Here is a 24,440-nt window from a genome sequence, read left to right as displayed (position 1 = left end):
GTTAGGAGGTTATAATGAAAATCTCCAACTTCTGCCTATTCAAGAATTTCTTTTCAAAATTCGGAAATAATTTAAGCATAGTATGATAGCAATGACTAAAATATTTAACATTAAAAGCTGTCATTTGAGTTTGTTATCTTGACAATGGCACTTTGTCCCCAATTATTCCAATGTTTACCTTAACTCTGTACTCTGTTAGGCCAGGAATGTATCTAAATAAAATGTTAGCAAAGTTTTATAATGTTGGGCCATTATTTGAGCTATTTGCTGAAATGCTTTGAAAATATAGACAACTATGTCATCAACTAAAGGGTTGGCTGTCGGGAAGTCTGTTGGCTATAAGTTTACAGTGAAAGCTTTCTGCAAAGCACAGTTCTGAACCGTGGTATTACTGTCATCTTCCTAATCTGCTGCACTTCACACCAAGGGCATTTTTTCTACTTTACCTGAGTAATTTTGAACTCTGGGCTCACTGCCACTCTGATTTGTTGACCTGTGATCCTGGAGGTGGAGGTGCAGAGCCAGCCTGAGTCCCTGACGAGAGTGAGCTTGGCATACACAGAGGACAACCAGGACTCTGGAAGGCTTGAGTGGAAGGTTGAACCAAAAATACAGACTGAAACAAAACAAACAGATAGAACAACAGTAATGATACAATTCTGTGTAGGACAGAAAAGAAAAGCTCTGTCCTTTACCTTGGGTGCTGTTGAGGGAGAAAGATGTCTCCTCAGGAACTGATAGAAGCAAGCTCTGCTGTGTTACACCCTTAACTTCTGTTCCCTTTAGAAACTGAAAAGCTCTCAAATCTCAGATTTATTTTTTAATCATTTTTTATTTTCCAATTATGGTTGACATACAATATTATATTAGTTTCAGGCGTATACCCCAGTGACTAGACAGAATATAACTTACTAAGTGATCATCCAAATAAATCTCATACCATCTGATATCATGCATAATCATTAGAATATTATTAATAAAGTCTAAGATTTAACTTAAAGGAAGTCATCATGGACATGGAGAGCAGTGTTGTGATTGCTGGGGGAGTGGGGGTGGAGGTGGAGAAGGATGTAGGGCGGATAAATGGTGATGAAAAATAATTTTTAAAAATAAGGTAAAGACATTCAACATAAATTCCAATAGATTGCTATTGTATAGACTGTGCTCTCTAACAACAATGCAATTAAGGTAAAAACAAATAAACTGAAAAATAGAAAATCTCATATATTTGGAAGTTAAACCAAAAAAATAACCAAAGAAAACAAATATATAAATAAAGTGTGTGTCAAAAAGAAGTCATGAGCCCAGAGGGCATGGCTCAGTGGTTGAGCATCAACCTAGGAACCAGGAGGTCATGGTTTCGGTTGTGAATTCGCTCTCCAGTGTAGGGTGTGCAGAAGGCAGACACTCAGCAATTCTCTCTCATCATTGATGTTTCTGTCTCTCTCTCCCTCTCTCTTCTCCTCTGAAATCAATATATGTAAAAGAAATCATGATAGGCTTTAGAAAACGTTTTTATAAGTGAACAATAATAAAAAGATTATATATGAGAACTTGTGGAAGTAAAATCAGAAGGGAACTTTATATCTTTAAATGTTTTTATTAGAAATGAAGAAAGACTGAAAATTAAAGAGCTCGGCATTCATCTCAAGACATCATGAAATGTACAGCAAAATGAACCCATAGAAAGTAAACTAAAGAACTAGTTTAAAATAGAAAATAATGAAACATAAAATAACCATACCAAAAAGAAGAGTCATATTGAAAAACCATTTTCATTACTTATCATGATCCCCATTAATGCCATTCGCCGAGTCCCTGTGATTGTGGGCCTCGATCTATATTGTGAAAACTAGCCATTGGTGTGTCCCTGGCAGCCCGGAGTAATTCCTTTTTAAAGTGAGAACTTCCTGATATTTTTTATGCTGGTGTTATGATGTCTCCTCTATCAGTCTCTGCTTCTGAATGGGCAGAGAGCCCATGACTAACCTGGTGGACATGTTACAGCATAGCCTGATTGGAAAATAAATGTGATGTTTTAAGCCATTGAACATTATTTTGTGGCAACATAGAACATAAAACATAGGCTGTCCTGACAAATGCACTTTAAGGAGAGAGAGAGAGAAAGAGAAAGAGAGAGAGAGGTGAGGTGGTAGGGATGAAGAAAGGAAGGACAAAAGGATGAAAGGAAGGGAGGGAGGAAGGAAGGAAGGAATTGAAATCATTAGGGAAATAAAATATGTGAAGATGATTAATAAATTCAAAATACCATAAAACAAAGTTACCTACAATTTCATCAAAATTTTAAATCTGAACTTAAATTTATGAATACCTACAAATATGGAACTTAGCAAAAGCCTTAAGAAGAAATAGAAAATTTGATTAGTTCTATAACCATTAACAAATCAGATCAGTAGTTAAACTTCTTTCCATAAAGTACACAAGTGGCCGGAAATGTTTTACTGGCTGGTTCTACCAAATAATTGCTGTGCAGCCAACCCTTGCACAGACAACCCAGGGCAGAGGAATAGGGACTTGCTTTACAAGACTAGGGTAAACTTGATCCAAAACAAGAAAACAAAAATTAGCTGTCAGTCACATTCATTAGCATAGATGTCCCTGTCATACCCATATGTCTATAACCTCATCCTATGTTCCCTTGGTTCTATCTATTTTACCACCACTGGCTTCTCAGATTTTCCTCAAACTCTCTGGGCATATACTGGCCTCAGGACATTGGCACTGACTTTTCCTCTGAAACTCCTTCTCCCAGACAGCCTCTTAGATAACAGCCTCCTGCAAGGCTTCTTTACCTCCTTCCTGTCTCTTTGAAAATGTCCTCTCAGTTATTCCTTCCCTGAAAAACATGGACACTGAAGCCATTGGGCCAATAGTCCCTACCCTTCTTCCCTAATTTGCTTTTCTTCTCTGCACTTTTCACAATATCACATGTATCACTTCTGCCTCTGGTGTATTATCCACCTCCCTCCCCTAGGATGAAAGTAGGGGTTTTGTTTATCTTAGTACCTGGTGAGGGCTAAGTAACTATTTCTGGAATGAATTGGTAAATGCAAAAGTATTGAACAAAATGTTAGCATGACAAATTCAGCAATGCATTAAAAATACAGTATGATTCAGTTGGATTTTTCTCAAGAATTCAAGTCTAGTTTAAATTAGAAAATAATGATTGAAATGGCAGAGAAAAAAACAAAAAACATAAAATTATTTCAACAGATGGGGATAAAAACATTTTATGGAATTCAGAATTAAAATGACCTTACCTTCCTTAACCAATAAACCAACAGCAGACATTACACTTCATGATAAAACATGAAAAGTGCTTTTTAAAAATATATATATCAGGAACAGGAAAAGGTGCCTTTTATCATTACTACCACTCTCCTCACTGCATTTTACCCAATAAAGTCAATAGAAAGGTAGATAAGAAGGTACAAAGAATGAAAAGAGAGATAAAGCTCAAAATTTTCACAGATGGTATGATTATCAGCATAACACTCTTAAAATAATTCACAAAATGAAAATAATTCAGAAGGTCCCAAAGAGAATTTTATAAATTTTCTAGATGAAAAATCACGATGAAAATACCAATCAGAATCCCAATGAGTTAAATTGTGGAATCAGGTGAACTGTCCCTAAAATGTATATGTTAATGTGAAAGGGCCATGAATAGCATGACACACCAAATGAAGATGAACAAGTTGGATAATTTCCTCCACGACAAACCAAGAACTACTATAGGGCAGTGTGGTGTGGCCCAGGGACAGACTCGTAGACCGACGGAGCAGAAGAGACAGCCCATAGACCAGTGGTTCTCAACCTGTGGGTCACGACCCCTTTGGCGGTCGAACGACCCTTTCACAGGGGTCGCCTAAGACCATCCTGCATATCAGATATTTACATTATGATTCATAACAGTAGCAACCTTACAGTTATGAAGTAGCAACGAAAAGAATTTTATGGTTGGGTCACAACATGAGGAACTGTATTTAAAGGGCCAGAAGGTTGAGAACCAGTGCCATAGACAGACCCAAGCCTCTCTGAATGCTTGGTAATGACAAGGTGATGCTGGAGGATGGGAGAGAAGAATCAACTCATTGGTCAATGATGCTCAGAAAATTTGTCAATGAATAAACTGGCAGTCTTTTTTTTTTAATATATTTTATTGATTTTTTACAGAGAGGAAGGGAGAGAGATAGAGAGTCAGAAACATCGATCAGCTGCCTCCTGCACATCTCCTGCTGGGGATGTGCCCGCAACCCAGGTACATGCCCTTGACTGGAATCGAACCTGGGACCTTTCAGTCCGCAGGCCGACGCTCTATCCACTGAGCCAAACTGGTTTCGGCAAACTGTCAGTCTTTTGTCAATCTCCTTTGTCAACCTCCTTTCAGTGGTCCACCACTGTGTTGGTCTGTCTTCTCACCTGTCTGTCTACCATGCCCATTCTGTTGTGTTAGATTCCTTTCCCATTATTTATTCTGGAGCACCTGTGGGTGAGCAAATGCAATGGCTTGTGCTTATTTCACAATGTTTAAGTGGAAGTAAATTAACCATATAGCTCATCTTTTTTTTAAAAAAAATAGGCTAGCTCAAGAGTTTTTATTTCCTTTGAAATTTTTGTGTTGGGATAAGTCAACCTATAACCCCACAAAGCACTGGGCAAATATTTCAGACTGTGCTGAAGGTCTCCTACAGCCCTTTAATTTAGTGTTAATTCATTTGAGAAAATGCAACTAGGAACTGGGTCTGAGGAATGTGTATTACAGGTAGTTCTAGTCCCATGTAAATTCTGTGTTCAACATTTGAACCATCAGCTCTGTTCAAGAATCCATGGGCCCTATTCTCATTATATCTGGTCCTGAAAATGATTCTGGTGCAAAGGACTCTCTATTGTCTTTATAATTTCTGAAGAAAGGTGTTTCCTTCCAGTGCCCACACTCCACTCAGGACGCTTTCAGTGGTATTGATGTAACAGACTGGTTTCTCACCTGAGGTGCAGTGAAAACGTGGTGATGGGTGGCAGCGGAATCCACAGCCTCCAAGAAGGAGGGTTGGGAGGGTTGGGAGCATATCCTGGGCCCTGGAGCCTGGTTGCTGTGGCAACGCTGCTGCTCTGCCAAGGCTGTTTCTCACTGTGGGTGGGAAGAAACTCCCTCCCCTGCCAGCAACTACGTGGGCTTCTGGCAGCTGGAGAAAATGCTGAGATGATGCACTGCTTCCCAGATGGGAGCTCTGAGAGTCTTCGTTTCAATCCAACAGGCAACTCCGGCCCTGCAGAAGCGCAGGGTAATTAGGACCCAGCCCCTCACAAGTGCCAACTGTGCAAGATGAGGCACTCAAAGTTTCTTACTTTGGGCGACAGTTTTGCAGAGGATCAGGACTTAAACTGGAAGGTTCCAGCCTAACCTGGGAGGAATGGAGGTTTAGAGGAATGTGTATTTGTCAATAGGGGTAATATAATTCTGAGCAATTTAAATGGCAGCATTTAAACAGGGAGTAGAAGAAAGATTTCCATTTAATTTGGAGATCTTAAACTCATTTGGAAATGCCTGTTAACTCAGGGTTGTCAATTTAGGGTTACTCAGTATTGCAATTTATCTCATGTTTTTCTAAATTTAAAAGTCGCTACTCAAAGCCATAGTTAATGACTGTGACACTAATAGCACGCGCGTGCACGTGTGTGCACGTGCGCACACATACACACACACACACACACACACACACACACACACACACTAGGAATATATAGTCTAGGTAACTAGGGATAACTTGCTGGCATGGAGGCTAGTATTGGTCCATCTAAACAGCAGTCAGGGAAATGTGAAATGAGTAGAAACTGACTCTGAACTAGTAATGGAATGAACCCGAAGTCCTCTGTGGCAGTTTTGGTGACCATCTCTGAATTTACCACGTCATTTGCTCTTAAGCCCATCTCCTCCTGATTTTACCTTTATTGTTATATGCTTTAGGTCTAGGACCCAGCAAAGGTAATTCCTATCTAGGAATTTGATGTTTGGACCCTTTTCTTTATATTTGAAATTCCATTCTGAAGGGTTGTGTTGAACTTGTTATTCTAGTCTTGACACCTCCATGCCTATAGCAGCAATCTCACAAACCTGTATCAGATTCTTCGAGAAAAATCGGGGAGAGAAATCACAAAGGAATGATTTTTGAGATCATGGGGCTGTTTGAGGCACTTGCCAAAATTAGGAGTAACTCTTTCTTGAGTTGGCACTAATTTTATTTGTTTTAATTTTTAATTTTTAAATGATCCGTAAGATGTCAATTTTACACCATGGCGAGACTGAGAATAGCTCAAAGATTTTTCCGCTACTCTGTTCATCTCTACCCACAACTGTGTTCAGTGGCATTCAGATACTACACACACTGGCCTCCTCCATCTGCTGGAGATATCTCCTCCTATCATATGAAGAGTCAAGCTGTTCTGACCTTTCCTACTTCCCCACTTAGGGTGTGTGTGTGTGTGTGTGTGTGTGTCGGCTTCCTTTCTTTTTAATCTCCTGTGGAGCAGAGGAGCTGAGCTGTAATTCTCTTAAGAAAGCCAGTTGAATGATCAGTATTTAAATAACCCTCTGAATATGAAGTTACTGCTCTCTGGAACTTTGCAGTCGTTGCATGTATCATATGTTGCTACAAACATATAGGTGCTCCAGATAAAATGCACACAGATCTTCCTAGGACTCACATACAATAAATAACAAAGCATTTTCCAGTCCCATTTGTTTCTGAAGAAAGAAAAAGGCAGTTATGTGGAGAGTTTTGAGGGGCTTCAATATTATGAAAAAAAAAATTAATCAAGGATTTCCAAAAGGAAGGAAGTAGGAGGAAACCTTTGGAGTAGGATGTGTCAGGGGAAGGAGTGGGGGGCAGAGGTGGCCCAAGGTGAGACAACCCATCTTCCTTGTATCATGTCAACCCTCTTACCTAAGTGTGACCTCTCACCAGTGGCTGGCACATAGCAGCTCATCAGTATTTCTTATTGCAAAACATAGACGTTTAGGCATTCTAGTCAAATTTTAGAAGAAGATATCTATAAGTCACTTACAAAATTCTTATGCTTAATTTGAATATTAACAACAGTGGTTTTTTGATTTCTCAAACTAAATGTTTAAAGGCATATTTTGAAAATCAAGGCTAAAGTGACAAAACTTCAAAAGTGATCACTGTGGTCAAAAAAAAAATTGAAAGCCATATTACAACACAATAATCGTTAATATTAATGTTAAAGTTACATCTAAGAATGGTAGATATTTACTGAATAGCTCCTCTATCATGCACTATTAATTCATTTAATGCTCACAAGAATCATTTGAGGGCAATCTTACTGTCACCTTTTTGCAAATGGTGAAACTGAAAGAATAAACTTGCCAAAAACAGACACAGTGGTGGACCATGATGCTAACCTGCCCTGCTCTCTCTTTCCCACTGTGCCAATATCTTTCTCATTTTGTTTACCATGCAGCACAGCCAGAAATAGGTTTGCATTATGAGTCACTAGAAAAGCAACATGCATCAATATCTGAACTGAAAAGATTCTAAAATAATTTGCCTTACCACGTGCAGGACACTGGCATTGTCCAGTCTGCTCTTTCACTTTTAAAAATTGCTGGCTAAAGTTCATTCAGTTGGGTTCCCAAATAGCAGATTTTGATTCAATGTTTAAAAAATACATCTACAGGGAGTTCAGAAGAATGAATTTCATTGAAATAAAAGCTTCAGTATGTGAAACTTGAGAGCAATGAGTCAAGATTGAATGATATGCATGCATATCTGTGTAGATTCATTGTTAGAGGACGTGGTGGCAAGGAAGGGCTTCTGTTCGTTTGGGTTAGAGGAGGAAGCCATCAGCAGACGCCATCATTCTCTTTTCTGGAGGAAGGTTCATAATTAAGGAACTTGATATTTATACCCTTCAGGGCAACCTAAGACTTGATTGACAGGGTTGACCTGATGTCATCTACAAATGCAAATATACTTTCCCATAATGCTGAAATTGGAAAAAAATAAATAAATTAGATGAACAAAAAATATTAATTTATACCTTTTTTCCTGTTTCCTTGTGCAGGGTGTTTCGAGTGCTGTATTAAATGCCTGGGAGGCATTCCCTACGCCTCTCTGATCGCCACCATCCTGCTGTACGCTGGCGTGGCCCTGTTCTGTGGCTGCGGTCATGAGGCGCTTTCTGGGACTGTCACCATCCTGCAAACCTACTTCGAGATGGCGAGAACTGCCGGAGACACACTGGACGTCTTTACCATGTAGGTCGCTGTGTGTGACTTCTCGTTTTCAGAGTGTATGTGCACATTGCTGTGTGTGAAATGCATGGCCTCTAGAGTTAAGTGAGGCAATGTTATATAGAAGAACAGAATTCTCTTAGGTTATGTACACAAGTCAAAAGGACATTGACCCTGAGTATGAGCACAGCTGCCAAGCAAATCAGAGCCAACTTAATCTGGACTTAATTTGTGTGTTCCTTGACTGTAATGCTTTATCTGAAATTTGGTTACCATTTCTTGGATTGCTCAAGCTTCTGTTACTCTTGTCATCTGAGCAGAGACTTTGCTAATAGGATAGAATATAAGATGGAGCACAGGGCCTGGTGCAAATGGAGACTCTGCTGTTGACTCTAGGAAAATCACCCAAACTCGCTGGGGATTCAACCATGGGTGTTCTCTCATCTCTCTTTTCCTGTATCACAGGATTGAGGTGACTACTAAGTAAACATGGTGAAAGGTCCTTATTGACTCCTGCAAAAGGACAAGTCATAAGAAACAATGAGCCCCTTTCTGCAGGCACCACTCTTCAAATGTACATGTTGCCATAGCGTGTAAACTCCTGGGGTCACTAAATTACGGGGATTTTATGTTGTTTAAAAAGAGAATGCAAGCATAGTCTGGAGGTAGAAAAGAGTTTTCTGTTCAAGCTTCAGTCCCTTACTGCCTAACATTATAAGGAGCAAACGTTAAGAACTGAACTACAGAAGAACTTATGTTCCAGTAAATTCCCAGTTCAGATCATTTATTTGATGATTTCTTGCTCACATGGCTTCTTGCATTTAGTTCAGGCTTCTTGAGACTATGCTGTTCACATTGCTTTATTTTGCCATTCTAAGTAAATTAAGACCTTCTTAATGTGTATAATGTTTCTGGAATGAGATGCTTTTAGAGTTACAAATCTTGGTGGTTATATGGCTAGTAGGGTGACTTTGCTTTTGACTTATATAACTCGATCAAAAAGGGATGAATCGCATTCTTATTTGCCAGGGAAGTTCCTACTGGCCAGGTATAATTATCACCTCAGACCCTAGTGTAAGACAACACTCAGGCAAGCTGGACAACTTTCTAACTAGAAGATAACTTTTCTCCAACTCCAATTTCAGAAAATATAACATGTTGCTAATTTTTTAATAACCCATCAGCTACAGGCACATAGATTGTCTTGAGAAAAGTATTGCTCATAAGTTATACTTGTTACTTTATTTATTAAAGTTGCTTATTTCCATGAAAAGAGAAAAGGAGATGCACATCACTATCAAGTCACAGGGCAAGAATTCCCTACTGGTGGGTGGAGGGCAGGTATCCTGAGTGGTAGCAAATGTTTGAGGGAAAGGGACGGTGAAATATTTGTGTTTATCTAAAATATACTGGTACTTAAAAGTTGGAGACCACCTCCAACTACCCCTTACACACACACACACACACACACACACACACAGTGATTAAGAGGAGGAGGGAGTTGATTAGCCACTTACTTAAAAACTAGATTTATTTAAAAACATGTTCCCGTGTCCATTGGTTATGCATATATGCATACAAGTTCATTGGTTGATCTCTTCCTACCCACCCATTCACCCCTGCTTTCCCTCTGAGGTTTGGTGGTCTGTTTGATGCTTCTATGTCTCTGGATCTATTTTTCTAAATCAGTTTATGTTGTTCATTGGATTCCACATATGAGTGAGATCATGTGATACTTATCTTTCTCTGACTGGCTTATTTCACTCAGCATAATGCTCTCCAGGTCCATCCATGCTGTTGCAAATTGTATGAGTTCTTTCTTTTTTACAGCTGTTTAGTATTCCATTGTGTAGATACCACAGTTTTTTAATCCACTCATTTGCTGATGGGCACTTAGGCTGTTTCAAAATCTTAGCAATTGTATAGGGGGTTGAAGGCCTGGGATGAGGGGCAGGGTTAGGCTGGGAGAGGTGTATGGGGGGGGGGAGGGAAGACATATGTAATACTTTCAACAGTAAAGATTTTTTTAAAAGTAGAATTTAGCAGACATATAAAATAGGAAAAAAAAAACATATTCTCTAACTCTGAAGTATTAATTTGGAGTTTCTCTTTGTCACTGAAAAATAGAAATGATAGTTCTGAAATATTAGCATTATCCATTAAATTTATTTCTTTAAGCCCACAGTAGACAATTTATTAATTTCCATTATATTGGCTATATAGCATGAATTGATCCTTGAGAGTTTATAAATGATCTGCATCATTTGAAATATAATTAAACTATTGAAATGATTTAGATTGTTGCAAGTTAGTTTTAAAGAACCTTAAGAAAATGATTTCATGGATATATTTTAATGTGATAAAACTGACATTTTCTTTTTCATTTTATTTCAGCCTACACTGGACAAAATATATTTTCACTGTGCATTATTTTAAGCTACCACAGATGTCCTTAAAATCTTCAGATTCTCTGTATTTAGATTACATCCAAATTGCTAACTTTAGTTTTGGGATAGATAATTTAAAGAAATACAAGCCTAATAAATGTCATGAGATGGTTGTATACATTTATCAGAAACCAACTGTCAAGATATTTATTTGAAATTTATACAGTAAAAGTTAATATACCACAGAGCTCTGCTAAAGCTCCGAGGGAGTCACATGTGTTCAGGAGAGAAATCAGAGACCATGCTCAACTTAGCACTCTTACCAAAAGCTGGTCTCTGAGATTGGAAGTGAAATGCAAAACCCATAATGCATGGTTGGAATGGGAAGAATACCATTTTGATAGGAATAAAAGCAAGGGCTCAAATGACCTCTCCTTTCATACTTCAAATAACCAAAATTCCTATACCAGACCCTGTGATGCTACCAAATGAATTGAGATTCTGTCAACAAACAGGTCATGAAAACACAGAGGGAAGATACAAACTATGAACTACTCGGTACAATTAGTACCAATGGGTACATTCAAAGACTTCATAAAGGTTCAGACAAGGTAGAGATTACCCCAGGTGGGGCTGCCTTACAGGGATATCAGCCATCAGAACAGATAAGACACAGAAGTGAAATAGGGAGTGTAAAGCGAAGGTAAGTGAAAGCTGATTGCAAGCAAAACACACTTGGAAATAAGCGAAGGCAGGTTTGGAAAGAATGAGCAAGAGAATGATTGTGGAGAAAAGACTTGTTGGCCAAGTTTAGTGATTTACAGAGTCGATTTCTTTTCTCCATTGTTCTTAAGCTTGATTCAGTCAAATTGAGCACTTCTACACCATATGCTTGTAAAAGAAAAGAAGCCTGTTTACTGGATGTGTAAACCCAGAGATAAAGCCAATTGTCCCAGACCCCTGTCTTCCACCTCCTCTGACACACACACACACACACACACACACACACACACACACACACACACATCTCAAGGTGGTCAATGTCTCCGAGTCTACGGCAACCATGAAGGACTGGCACACTGAAATATGACTCTTCCATTTCACTAGCCATCTTTCTAGCATCCAAATCTTCTCATGAATGAATTGCAAATGACCTCCCTTCTCATGCAATCTCTATTTTAGACATAAAATTCTAAACACCATTAGCCTTCGCCAATGGATGGTGATCTGAAATCTAAAATGTAGCTCCTATTCTTCAGCTGACATCACCCATCAATGATTTTGTCAAATGATACTTGAGGTGTGGAGACCTCCTAGAGAGGGAAAGAGTGAATTTTTCAAAGATTTGTGGCCCGTTGATATATATTTAAGGCTGACTCTGCTCCTCCTCATTTACTTGTTTTCCCAGAGGCTTTTCCTCCCTTAATCTGTCGGGTTAGTGTGGCAAGTCCATGGTCATGTGCTGGCTCTAAATGGTTGTGACAATGAGTATGTAATTTCACCCACTGTTCCCTTTGGGGAATATTCCCACACTCCAAGTACAACTTCTGTTGTCCCACTTGGCCGGGCAGGCCTCTCAGCACTGGGTACAGCTCAAAGCTATGCCACATCCAACTACGTGGGGAGGCCTGTTTTCTGATTTGTCATCAGCAAGCCCCTTGGCAAGGTGCTATCATTGTGCTCCCTGGGTGTCTCTTGACTGAGTGAGCAAGAACGTTAGATATTTTACTTTTGCAAAACAGATCCACATATAGGACAATGAAATATGGAAACTGGCTAGAAAACTAGATATCAAATAATTCAAAACACTAACTTGGCTCAGTGACTTGGCTTCTTGAATAACTTTCCTGAGGACTGAACAAGGGACAGCCTTATTCATAAGTACACATCCCTCCCCCCTAAAATGTATTAGATGGGGATTGTATCAGGGTTTTGACAGATTATAGTGAGGGCTGGGGGAACTGGTACTATTGATTTCCAGGGTGACTATATTTCATTTTCAAAATGTTATGACTGTGACTTGAGGTCAATGCATTAAAAACTGAGCTTACTAAATAATGAATTCTTTGATATTTAATGCACACAGAAAAATTAATTCCTGTTTGCCTAAAGCAAAAGCAAGCAGTAAGCTCATAAAATAGATACACTGGTTTTGCTCTCAACTAATGTAATGAATGTATAAATCTTTGTCTGCTTTTTGTTCATGTTTATTCCTTGGGTGTTAATGAAATGGGGAACTGTTATCAGTAAGTTAATGGATGGGAGTGAAAAGGAGAGCAGGAATTCATGGCACGATAAAACCAGGTTTCATAGGCTCGCGGAAAGCACTGCAATGCGCAAACCATCTGTTCTGACCCAGGGGGTTGATAATGACACCAGATGGCTGAAGTCTTCCATTTATAAGAAGTTTGAGGATCAGACATATTAGTATTGATGTGAGATTATTGATTAGTTGTGGAGAGTCAAAAATAATTTCAGTTGTAGCTAGAACTTCAGTTAGAAAACCATACTGAATCCCTAACTTCTGATAAAATAAGCAGTGAGAATCTCCTTGGGCAATATTTCAGCCAGACAGGTAGTTCTGAAATGAGTGTCTAACCCCTAGCCCCACAATATAAAACAACCACCACCACCAAACCAGCACATAAGCCATGAGGAACTGAGACAGAGACAAGAGTGTGTGCTGATTCTGGGGCCAAACTCCCTGGGTTTGTTTCCTGTGGCCTCTGCTCTTTCTACATGCCTCACCTCGGACAAGTTACTTAACCTGTCTGCCCAGCCGCTCACCAGTAAAAGGGACTCAGTAATGCTGCCTATTCCTAAGGTTGGCATTTTACAATGATTGTAACATGGTTTACACGTCATAAGCACTAACATTTGATTAACATGTTGGTGATAATGGTGGTGACCGTGGCTATCATAATGGCGGTGACCATGGATATTATAATGGCGGTGACCATGGGTGTCATAATGGTGGTGGCCATGGATATTATAATGGTGGTGACCATGGCTATCATAATGATAGTGACCATGGTTATCATAATGGTAGAGACCATGGCTATCATAATGGCGATGACCATGGTTATCATAATGGTAGTGACCATGGCTGTCATAATGGTGGTGACCATGGTTATAATGGTAGTGACCTGGCTGTCATAATGGTGGTGACCATGGATATTATAATGGCAGTGACCATGGCTATCATAATGGCGGTGACCATGGTTATCATAATGGTAGTGACCATGGCTGTCATAATGGCGATGACCATGGTTATCATAATGGTAGTGACCATGGCTGTCATAATGGTGGTGACCATGGCTGTCATAATGGTGGTGACCATGGCTGTCATAATGGTGGTGACCATGGCTATATAATGGTAGTGACCATGGCTGTCATAATAGCGATGACCATGGCTGTCATAATGGTGGTGACCATGGCTGTCATAATGGTGGTGACCATGGCTGTCATAATGGTGGTGACCATGGTTATCATAATGGTGGTGACCATGGCTGTCATAATGGCGGTGACCATGGCTGTCATAATGGTGGTGACCATGGCTATCATAATGGTGGTGACATGGCTGTCATAATGGTGATGACCATGGCTCTCATAATGGTGGTGACCATGGCTGTCATAATGGTGGTGACATGGCTGTCATAATGGTGGTGACCATGGCTGTCATAATGGTGATGACCATGGATATCATAATGGCGATGACCATGGCTATCCTAATCGTGGTGACCATGGCTGTCATAATGGTGATGACCATGGATATCATAATGGCGATGACCATGGCTATCCTAATCGTGGTGACCATGGCTATCATAATGGTGGTGAGCATGGTTATCATAATGGTAGTGACCATGGATATCATAATGGTGGTGATCATGGTTATCATAATGGTGGTGATCATGGATATCATAATGGTAGTGAGCATGGATATCATAATGGTGGTGAGCATGGTTATCATAATGGTGGTGACCATGGCTGAAAATGGATATTCACTTGCTAAAGAATGAAATTGGCCCCTCATCTTACATCCATGGTGGTGACCATGAATGTCATGATGGTGATGTCTTCCCCAAAGCTGTATCAGATCTTGAATGGCCACCATCATGCTTCCTAAAGTCTGTTGTTCTCTGGACCACAGTTGAGCCACCCTATTCATATAATGAATCTATGAACTTAGATTTTAACTAAAGTATATATTTCAGGTAAATAGCTGAGTAGGTTTCAAGCTGAATTTAGAATTCAAAGATCTAATATCTATCTACTTTGATAACAGCCAGGAATACAACGACTTTAGAAAAAATATTTACAAATAAGAATATGATGATTTTATATTAAAATAATATTAAGGTTATCAGGTAGAAAGGACACTTGCTTTGTTCTTTGTGGGTCAGAGAGGTTTGGGCCAATGAGTTCCAATTTATAGGGAAATTGTTGTTTGGCTTGGTATAAAGAACTTTCCAAGGGTCAGAGTTTTCTAAAGGGTACATGCTGCCCCTGTGAAGGTGTTCAGACAAGGCTGGCGATGAAGTTCCAGGCCTGAGAGCCCAGCAGTCAGCCCCCTCATGCACAGTGAAATGGTTTTCAACGAGGTGTCAAAACCACACCATGCAGCAAAGGTGGTGTCTTTGGCAAAGGAATTTTAGGAAAATGGACATTCACTTGCTAAAGAATGAATTGGCCCCTCATCTTACACCATTCATAAAAATCAACTCAGAATGGTTTAGAGAATGAAATGTAAGACCTGGAACTGTAAAATTCCTAGAAGAAAACAGAGGGGAAGGACTTCGTAATATCGGTATTAGTGATGATTTCTTGGATATGTGGCAAAAGCAAGAATAGACAAGTGGGACTACATCAAACTTGGAAGTTTCTGTGCAGCAAAGACCACAGCAGAGTGAAAGGCAACCTGCAGAGTGGGAGAAAATATTTGCAAACCACATATCCAATAAGAGGTTAATATTCAAAACATATAAGGAACTCCTGTCACTCAATAGCAAAACAAACAAACAAATTACCCGACTTACAAATGGGCAAAGGTCTTAAGTAGACATTTCTCCAAAGAAGACAGACAAGTGGCAATCAGGTACATGAAAAATTGCTCAACATCATTCATCATCAAGGAAATGTAAATCAAAGCCACAGTGAGATACCACCTCACAGCAGTTAGGATAGTCATTCTAGAAAAATCAGAAAACAAGACCCCACCCAAAAAAATAACAAGTGTTGGCAACTACGTGGAGGACTTGGAACATTTGTGCTCTGTTGCTGGGAATGTGCACTGTCTCAGCTGGTGTGGAAAGCAGCATGGAGGTTCCTCAAAGTATTCAACATAGAGCTGTCATGCGACCCAGCAATCCCACTTCCAGAGGAAATTCCCATTTTCCTCTACCAGCATATCTTCCAACTGGGTATTATTGGTCTATACAAATGCTATTGATTCTTGCATGAAAATTTTATATCATACTACACTGCTGGATTCTTTCATTATTTGAATTAGTTTTATCATTACTTCTCTAAAGCTTTCCAGGTGCACCATATACCATTTGTAAATAGAGGTAGTTTTGTTCTTCTCTTTCAATTCTCATGTCGGGGATTACTTTCCCAGACTCAACTGAATTGGCAAATACACCCAGAACAGCTTTACATGGAAGCAGAGACTGTCCTTCACTTCCTTGTTCCTGACTTTACTGGGGACACCTCATTGAGTACTATTCTGGGCTTAGGGTTATGATATTTATGTGTATATATATGTATATATATGAAAACATTCATCTATTCCTGTTTATCAAGAAAGTATTAGAAAATATTACAGCTTTACCAACATGACTTATAGGTTGGAATAAAAACAATCAGTAAAAGATTGTGTGTGAGGTTGTGGGTGTGGAGTAGTATGTGTGGGGTTGCGTATGTGATTGTGAATGTGGTTGTGTGAGGTTTTGTGTGTGGTTGTATGAGGTTGTATGTATTGAAGTTGTGTGTCTTGAGGTTGTGTGTATGTGTTAGGTTGTGTGTGTATGGTTATATCAATAATATATTTCCTGAAATAGTTAACTGTACTGTGGGGTATTTCTCTATGTTCAGATATAATTTTTCAGAGAGAGAGAGGGGGGGAAGAAAACAATGAAGATAAAATGTTATAAAATAAAGGATGTAAAATTTTTCTTCATGATATTCATTTTCTGCAACTTTTTAAATAGATTTTAAATTATTTCCAAATAAAAACAAAAATCTATTATTAAATGTCATTTTAACCTGGACATTTTATGGGAAAGCCCATTCCGCCAGGCTCTCCAGAGTGTGTGTGATGTCCCATTAGATCTGTAAGTTGAAATCCTCAGATTCTCTGACATGCATGAGGGGCTGATGCAATTCACATCATCTGCCTCATTGCCCTTGAAAAACACAATTGTGACAATATTTAGATTTTTCAGACAGTGGAAAGCAGTCACTAAACAATCTCTCTGGTACATTGAATGTTAGCGGCTCTTCTTGCTCTTTTATATGCCACAAATTCACTTATGCTGTTCTTTCAAAAATATTGCAAAGGCTGAGGAGAAGGAGGGGACAGATGGGAAGGGTCAGTGGAGGACATCTGTAATACTTTCAACAATAGATTTTTAAAAATATTGCCATAGCATCCAGAGTTCGAAAATCTCCATGAGCATGAGCTAGACTTCTATTCCCTCATCTCTCAGGCTTTCTCATCATTGCTGCCACCTCCCTGCCCCACTCAGTGTAACTAATGCGGAGAGAGCTCATATGACGCAGGACAGTGTGAAATAAAGAGCCCCTCCCTTACGCGGCTCTCCCGGCTGCAGGAGAGCGCTCCCGAACAGGCGTGCCTCTCCACTTACCGGGCCACACAGCTAGTTTGCTTCAGAGGCAGCAAAATGACTACTCTGTGATTTTTTCTTCGAAAGGGCTTTGGGGTTCCCAGACAATATTCTGAATAACAGAGAAATCCATCTGCAATTTACAGGCAATGCATGCGTCTCTCTCTGAAGTACCTGGACACTCAGTTGTGAGAAAAGAAGGAATACCTACACATTCCTCCGTGGAATTATGTTCTAACTTGGCTCCTGCCTAATCCCATGTAATATCTGTTAGTGATTCTGCCTAAAAGGCTTCCTCATCAAAATCACAACTTCTCTCTGAAGCTATACTTTTATTATGATATTATCAGCAGCAGACAATGCTAGGGATGGTGTACAGTAAGGGTGACAAAATACAACCACAACTGACTTTTAACAATAAAAAACATATGAGGTGGTAACTTTCTCAAAAAGGAATGTGTCATTAGCCATAAAGCTTTCTTCCTCTTTTAATGTAAGTTTTTAAAACTCGGTGATAGATACGTAAGTCTTTCAATTTGACGTTTTGTCATAATTGGAGACCTCATATGCTTATCAACCGGAGTTAAGCAAACTCCTTTGGAAATGGGACCCACTGCTTCTCCCAGATCAGCCTGGTGTGAGCCGGGGAAGGGCAGGGGAAGGGAAGGGGAAGAAACTTAGACATGACCAGCCCTGTGCACAGGTCCTGGACTGGCAGAACAGAATGTATACGGTACACAAACACGGGACCTATGGAGCCAAAACGCTTCTCCATCCAGCTTCCGTGGTAAACATAAACACCCTGTAGCTTTCATCCCAAAGGAGGCGTGAGCTGGGGGGGGGGGGGGTGAGGGATGGGGGGCTGGCTGCAGGTGAGCCATGCAGAGGTGTTGACACAGTCCCTGTCTCCCCCAGGATCGACATCTTCAAGTACGTGATCTACGGCATCGCGGCGGCCTTCTTCGTGTACGGCATCCTGCTAATGGTGGAGGGCTTCTTCACCACGGGCGCCATCAAGGACCTCTACGGGGACTTCAAGATCACCACCTGCGGTCGCTGCGTCAGTGCCTGGGTAGGTTGTCTGTCCCCTTCAGTGCTGCGCGTGTCCATTCCGGCTGCACGCGGGTGCTGGTCCTCCTCTGCTGGGAATTCAAGTATTTTTTATTTTTATTTTTTAAATTTATATATGTATTTTAAGAAGATTTTTTAAAATATATTTTTATTGATTTCAGAGAGGAAAGGAGAGGGAGAGAGAGAGAAACATCAATGATGAGAATCATGGATCGGCTGCCTCCTGCACGCCCCACACTGGGGATGGAGCACAACCGGGGCCTGTGCCCTGACCGGAATCAAATCATGACCTCCTGGTTCACAGGTTGATGCTCAACTACCGAGCCACGCTAGCCACTAGCCGGGCTCAACTATTTTTTTTAAACATAGTAATATTCCCTCTTTTGATCACTATCTTAACTCTTAGTATATTATGTTCTAAGTTAAGATTATTCCATGTGAAAATTCAGTTTCAAATTCTCAAATCACACACAACACAACTGGTTTTGTTTTAGAGGAAGCAAAACTGTCAATTGATTTATGATTTTTTTCCAAATGGCTTTGGGATTTCAATATAATATTTAGAAATTCCAATAACAGAAAAATCCATTGCAATTTATAGACAATACTTGGTTGGGTCTCTTCTCCCTAAATACATGTCTGTGTATTGTACCTTAAACTTGGGGGGAATTGTATCATCTAATATCTGTTTAATAGTGATAAAGATAAGAATTATACTGTCATACTAATTTCAGTTTTAAATCCTCTTGGTAAGATGGTTGGTGGTAAATCAATGTGTGGTACCCTAGAGCTGACACAGCCAGTGCACGTACCTCTATGAAAGCACAAGAGAGCGAAAGCGAAGGGTGATGCAAGCGTGTGTACTTTTGCATCTTTATGCAGCACAATTTCCCTATAATGACACATCAGAGCTGCCATCCTTGACTAACATGTTTTCTTCTTGTCCAATGTCATATAATAACATGAATTTAATCCTGCATAAAATATAAAATATAATATTTTAATATAAAATATTATATTTTATATTAAGTAAGATGTCTCTAATAAGGAATGATATAATTTATCTCAATCTTACACAAAAAGTTTTTTTTAAAAAAAAAAGCCTGTTAAGCACAAACTTACCCCCCAGCTTATAACAAGTTCTTTTATGCTGCTCATGTCAATGGCCATAAGACCCTGATATATTTGCCTGTGTCATGACTATTTGTGGTTGTCGCTGGAATGATTTCTTTTTTTTTAAATTAAATATTTATTGTTCAGATCATTACATTTGTTCCTCTTTTTCCCCCCCCATAACTCCCCTCCTCCCAATTCCCGCCCCACCCTCCGCCCTCACTCCCCACCCACTGTCCTCATCCATAGGTGCACGATTTTTGTCCAGTCTCTTCCCGCATCTCCCACAACCCTTTCCCCCCCAAGAATAGTCAGTCCATTCCCTTTCTATGTCCATGATTCTATTATAATCACCAGTTCATTCTGTTCATCAGATTATTTATTCACTTGATTCTTAGATTCACTTGTTGATAGATGCATATTTGTTGTTCATAATTTGTATCTTTACCTTTTACTTCCTCTTCCTCTTCTTAAAGGATACCTTTCAGCATTTCATATAATCCTGGTTTGGTGGTGATGAACTCCTTTAGCTTTTCCTTATCTGTGAAGCTCTTTATCTGACCTTCAATTCTGAATGATAGCTTTGCTGGATAAAGTAATCTTGGTTGTAGGTTCTTGGTATTCATCACTTTGAATATTTCTTGCCACTCCCTTCTGGCCTGCAAAGTTTCTGTTGAGAAATCAGCTGACAGTCGTATGGGTATTCCCTTGTAGGTAACTGAGTTTCTTTCTCTTGCTGTTTTTAAGATTCTCTCTTTATCTTTTGCTCTTGGCATTTTAATGATGATGTGTCTTGGTGTGGTCCTCTTTGGATTCCTTTTGTTTGGGGTTCTCCGCGCTTCTTGGACCTGTAAGTCCATTTCTTTCACCAGGTGGGGGAAGTTTTCTGTCATTATTTCTTCAAATAGGTTTTCAATATCTTGCTCTCTCTCATCTTCTGGCACCCCTATAATTCTGATGTTGGTATGCTTGAAGCTGTCCCAGAGGCTCCTTACACTATCCTCGCATTTTTGGATTCTTTTTTCATTTTGCTTTTCCGGTTGGGTGTTTTTTGCTTCCTCGCATTTCAAATCATTGACTTGATTCTTGCGCTCCTCTGGTCTGCTGTCGGAAGTCTGTATAATATTCGTTATTTCAGTCCGTGTATGCTTAATTTCTAGTTGGTTCCCCAACATAACATCGAGGGTCTCATTAGTTTTCTTGTAGATCTCATTAAGTTTATCGGCGGCTTCTAAACAGTTCTTGAGAGACCTTAAAAGTGTGGTTCTGAACTCTATATCCTCCATTGACAATTTTGTCCTGTTTCTTTGTCTCCGCATTTTTTTTATGCTTCCTTGGTGCACCCCCTAGTGGTCTTTGTGCGCAGTCTTGTAGTTAAGCCTTGATTGTTGTAGCTAATACCAGGGAGGGTTTGACCTCCAGGCCAAGTGGCTGTGAGAATCAGCTGTGTCTGCAGTGAGAGAACTTCTGTCCTCTAGGGAGGTGCTAATCTAGCCTTTGCCTGAGGCTATCCGGCAAATGCCTCTGTGCAGGGCTTGGGTGGGGCGGGTCGCACAGGATCAACAGGGTGGGCTGGAGAGAGCAGTTATGGCGGCTCTCAGTCCTGTCCCCAGGGGCTCTGCCTCTCTAAGTCCCAGCGACCTCTGCAAACCTCGGAGAGAAAGCTGCACTCGCTCTGACCGAAGCCAGACAGTCCCGCTTCTCCCGTTTGAGTCTGGGTCCCTAGAGACTCGCCCGGATCTGGAGCTCAGAGTCTGCGACTCCCTCCCGATTGAAAACGCCAACCGCGCCCTCCGCCGCCAGCCCGCTTCGCGCACTCCGCACCTCAGAATTTGACTTCAGCACTGCGCCTCCTCTGAGTGTCCGTATGCATTTCTCTTTCCTCCTAGTTGTCAGCCAGCATTCCTGTGGTTCTGGGTGATGTCCGTTCCGTCTTTTAGTTTCACTTTTGAAGTAGTTGTTCAAGGCAGCAAACTCCGGCGTTAACCTATGCCGCCATCTTGGTTCTCCGGGCTAATTTAATTTCTGGAATGATTTCTTATAAGACATTCTAGGGGGGTGGGGGCAATGCTTCTTGTAATATCTAAGTTTTTAGGATCAGTAATATCAAATTACAGATCTGGAGGATGTGAAGTGAAAAGGTCTTGGGTTAATTTAAAAAATATGACTATTCAGTGGGCCAACTGTCAGTGAGAACTAAGTGATCTCTCTATTAAGAAGCCAGACCTGCTGAAACTGGTTTGGCTCAGTGGATGGAGCGTCAGCCTGCGGACTGAAGGGTCCCAGGTGATTCCGGTCAAGGGCATGTACCTGGGTTGCGGGCACATCCCCAGTAGGAGATGTGCAGGAGGAAGCTGATCGATGTTTCTCTCTCATTGATGTTTCTAACTATCTTTCTCCCTTCCTCTCTGTAAAAAATCAATAAAATATAAAAAAATAAAATTAAATAAATTAAACAAAAAGAAGTCAGACCTGATTTTAGATCCATTTATATACTGCCAATAGAGGGTAGTGAATTCAATTAACGATAGGCCTTCTCTTATCATTGGGGCAATATTATTCATTTCTAAGTATTTTTTCTTAAACTTATTGGGCTGATATTGGTTAATAACGTATACGTTTCACATGTACAACTCTATAATCCATCATCTGTATCTTGATTGCACCTTGTGCTCACCCCCTGAAGTCAAGTCTCCTTCTGTCACCATGTATTTGACCCCCTTTCCCCTCTTCAGCCTCCCCCTACCCTCTTTCCCTCTGGTGACTGCCATTCTATGGGACAATATCATTGTGACACATCCGTGTGCCTTAGTAAGTCCCTCAGCTCTGCTGGCTCACGGGTCACTCATTTACAAATGAGACAGTGGATCGTCTCTAATTCTCACTGCAGCTCAGGGTCCATGATTCCAAAGCACCCATGAAATGACCGAGAAAGGGGGTCTCCCAACAGATTTCACTCCCGGGAGCCACCCCGGCAGGAGGAGTCGGCACTGGGGGTTTCATGAAAACGGTCAGGTAACTGCAAGGCACTGCATGCAACGTAGACGTCACAGAAGAGAAAACATATCTGCGGACAGTTAATGATCTGCTCGCCATGCAGACAGCTCAAAGCCCTCTCAAGTAAGAATTTTTAAAGCGAACACACAAGCCACATTTTTTGGTAATAGTAACAATTGTGTCACCAGTTCCTCCCAACAGACCGGAAGGGTGGCAGCCTGCATGGGCTCCTCCAGAGGCACCCCCGCCTCTGGCTCAACCTCCTCTCCCCACCTCCCTGCAGAAGCTGGGCTCCTTCTTCAGGCCACAGCTCAGTGGGGAGGCTTCTGCCTCCCAGATGGGAGGCCTGGCTGTCCCAACCCTGCCACGTGCTCCCCTGAGCACCAGCGCCCTGCCCCCCTTTCCCCACCACATGTCCAGCTGGCTCATCGTGCGGGACGTGTGGCTCCATGGACTCAGAGGGGAAAATGAATGTTTTATCACTCACCCTGTCTGCTACTTACCTTCCTTTTTCCCATTTCCCTCTGCTGCTGCCTTTTCAGTCTGCAGGTGGAGTGTTCCCTACAGCCTGCTTCCTGTTCTGTGCCTCACCTGTGAGCCACTTTCTCCATCGGCCTCAGCTTTAAACCATTCTTTTGAGACTGTGCCCCTCGGCTTAGCCTCTACCTGATGCACCTTCTCAGTTACAGGGTGGAAATGCTTTGAGCTCGTTCTGCCAGTGATGGAATCCAAAGCACTCTCCCTTCCTTAAAGTGGAAGCATGACTGAATTGATAACTTTCAATGCATTTCAGTTGAGGAATAATAATTCAGAAATGTATTACTGTGAAGTGACAGGCTCCTGAGTTCAGACTCAGTGAGTTATTTCTATATTCTGTACCAGAAACAGTTCATGAGACGGGCCCTCCTAGGCCGTGACCGGAATGGAACCTGAGAGTACACGTTTGGTGCACAGAGAGGCTGTGCATACATCAGGAGCCCCATTTGGCTCACGGCCCTGAAGTTTGGGTCTGCCTCCCTCCTGGGTGTGTTTGCTGTATCACAGCAGCACATTCACTCTGGCCTGTTTCCCAGTGTTGAGGTGATTTGGAGCTCAGAACCTTTGGGTCAAAACCACCTGCTGCTTTTCATCAGAGCTGCTGGTATGATTTTTACCTGACTGGTGCGTGTCTGCTCAATGAACTGTCTTAGACATCAAGGCTAAATTGATGGACATTCAGGGGAAAAACCAATTACCTTTTACAGTCGCTCTCAGGTCAAACACACCGTAACCTCAGTGGCTACACGTGCCGGGAGCCAACATCTAGGTTAGCCCCTCCCCAAGGGCAGGGCCGCCGGGCCTCTCGAAGGTCTGCAGTCCAACCTCCTGTTCAATCTCCAACAACCGATGTCCAAGTTGAGATCAAAACAGCAATTGCATGTTTCTTTAAATTTTATGTACTAAGAAATAACTCCTAGCAATATTTTCTAATTGGATGCTAACACGTGGTAGCACGTGTGTAACATGTGTGGCACAGCTGAAGAAGTGTGATAACAGGATGCTTGCTGTGGCAGTCATTTGCATGTTCTGATAAAATGGCACTGAAATAATGATGTGATAATGAGATGTGCTGGATATTAATTATGAGTCTGGCACCCAATCCCTATCACTCTATGGCAGTTTTTACCATCCATCCAATATCAATGAGTTAGGGTCAACCAACTCAGAAAAATTTTAGAGAATTTTAATTCTAGGTGAATTAAAAGGTCAGGG

At 40.9% G+C, this 24,440-nt stretch overlaps 1 protein-coding gene across 2 annotated transcripts in view; it reads left to right on the top strand.

The window, feature by feature from the left end:
• The window catches only part of GPM6A (glycoprotein M6A), a 187,812-nt gene that overhangs the window by 147,543 nt on the left and 15,829 nt on the right, over window positions 1-24,440 (top strand). For both annotated transcript variants that reach the window (XM_036300194.1, XM_036300193.1), the window contains exons 2-3: window positions 8,107-8,299; window positions 18,423-18,579. In XM_036300194.1, the coding sequence (XP_036156087.1) occupies window positions 8,107-8,299; window positions 18,423-18,579 (350 nt within the window). The remainder of the gene's footprint in view (window positions 1-8,106; window positions 8,300-18,422; window positions 18,580-24,440) is intronic.

The sequence above is a fragment of the Myotis myotis genome, unplaced genomic scaffold (genome assembly GCF_014108235.1).
Source record: "Myotis myotis isolate mMyoMyo1 unplaced genomic scaffold, mMyoMyo1.p scaffold_m19_p_3, whole genome shotgun sequence".
Lineage (NCBI taxonomy): Eukaryota > Metazoa > Chordata > Mammalia > Chiroptera > Vespertilionidae > Myotis > Myotis myotis.
This window is presented reverse-complemented; position numbering and strand designations above follow the sequence as displayed.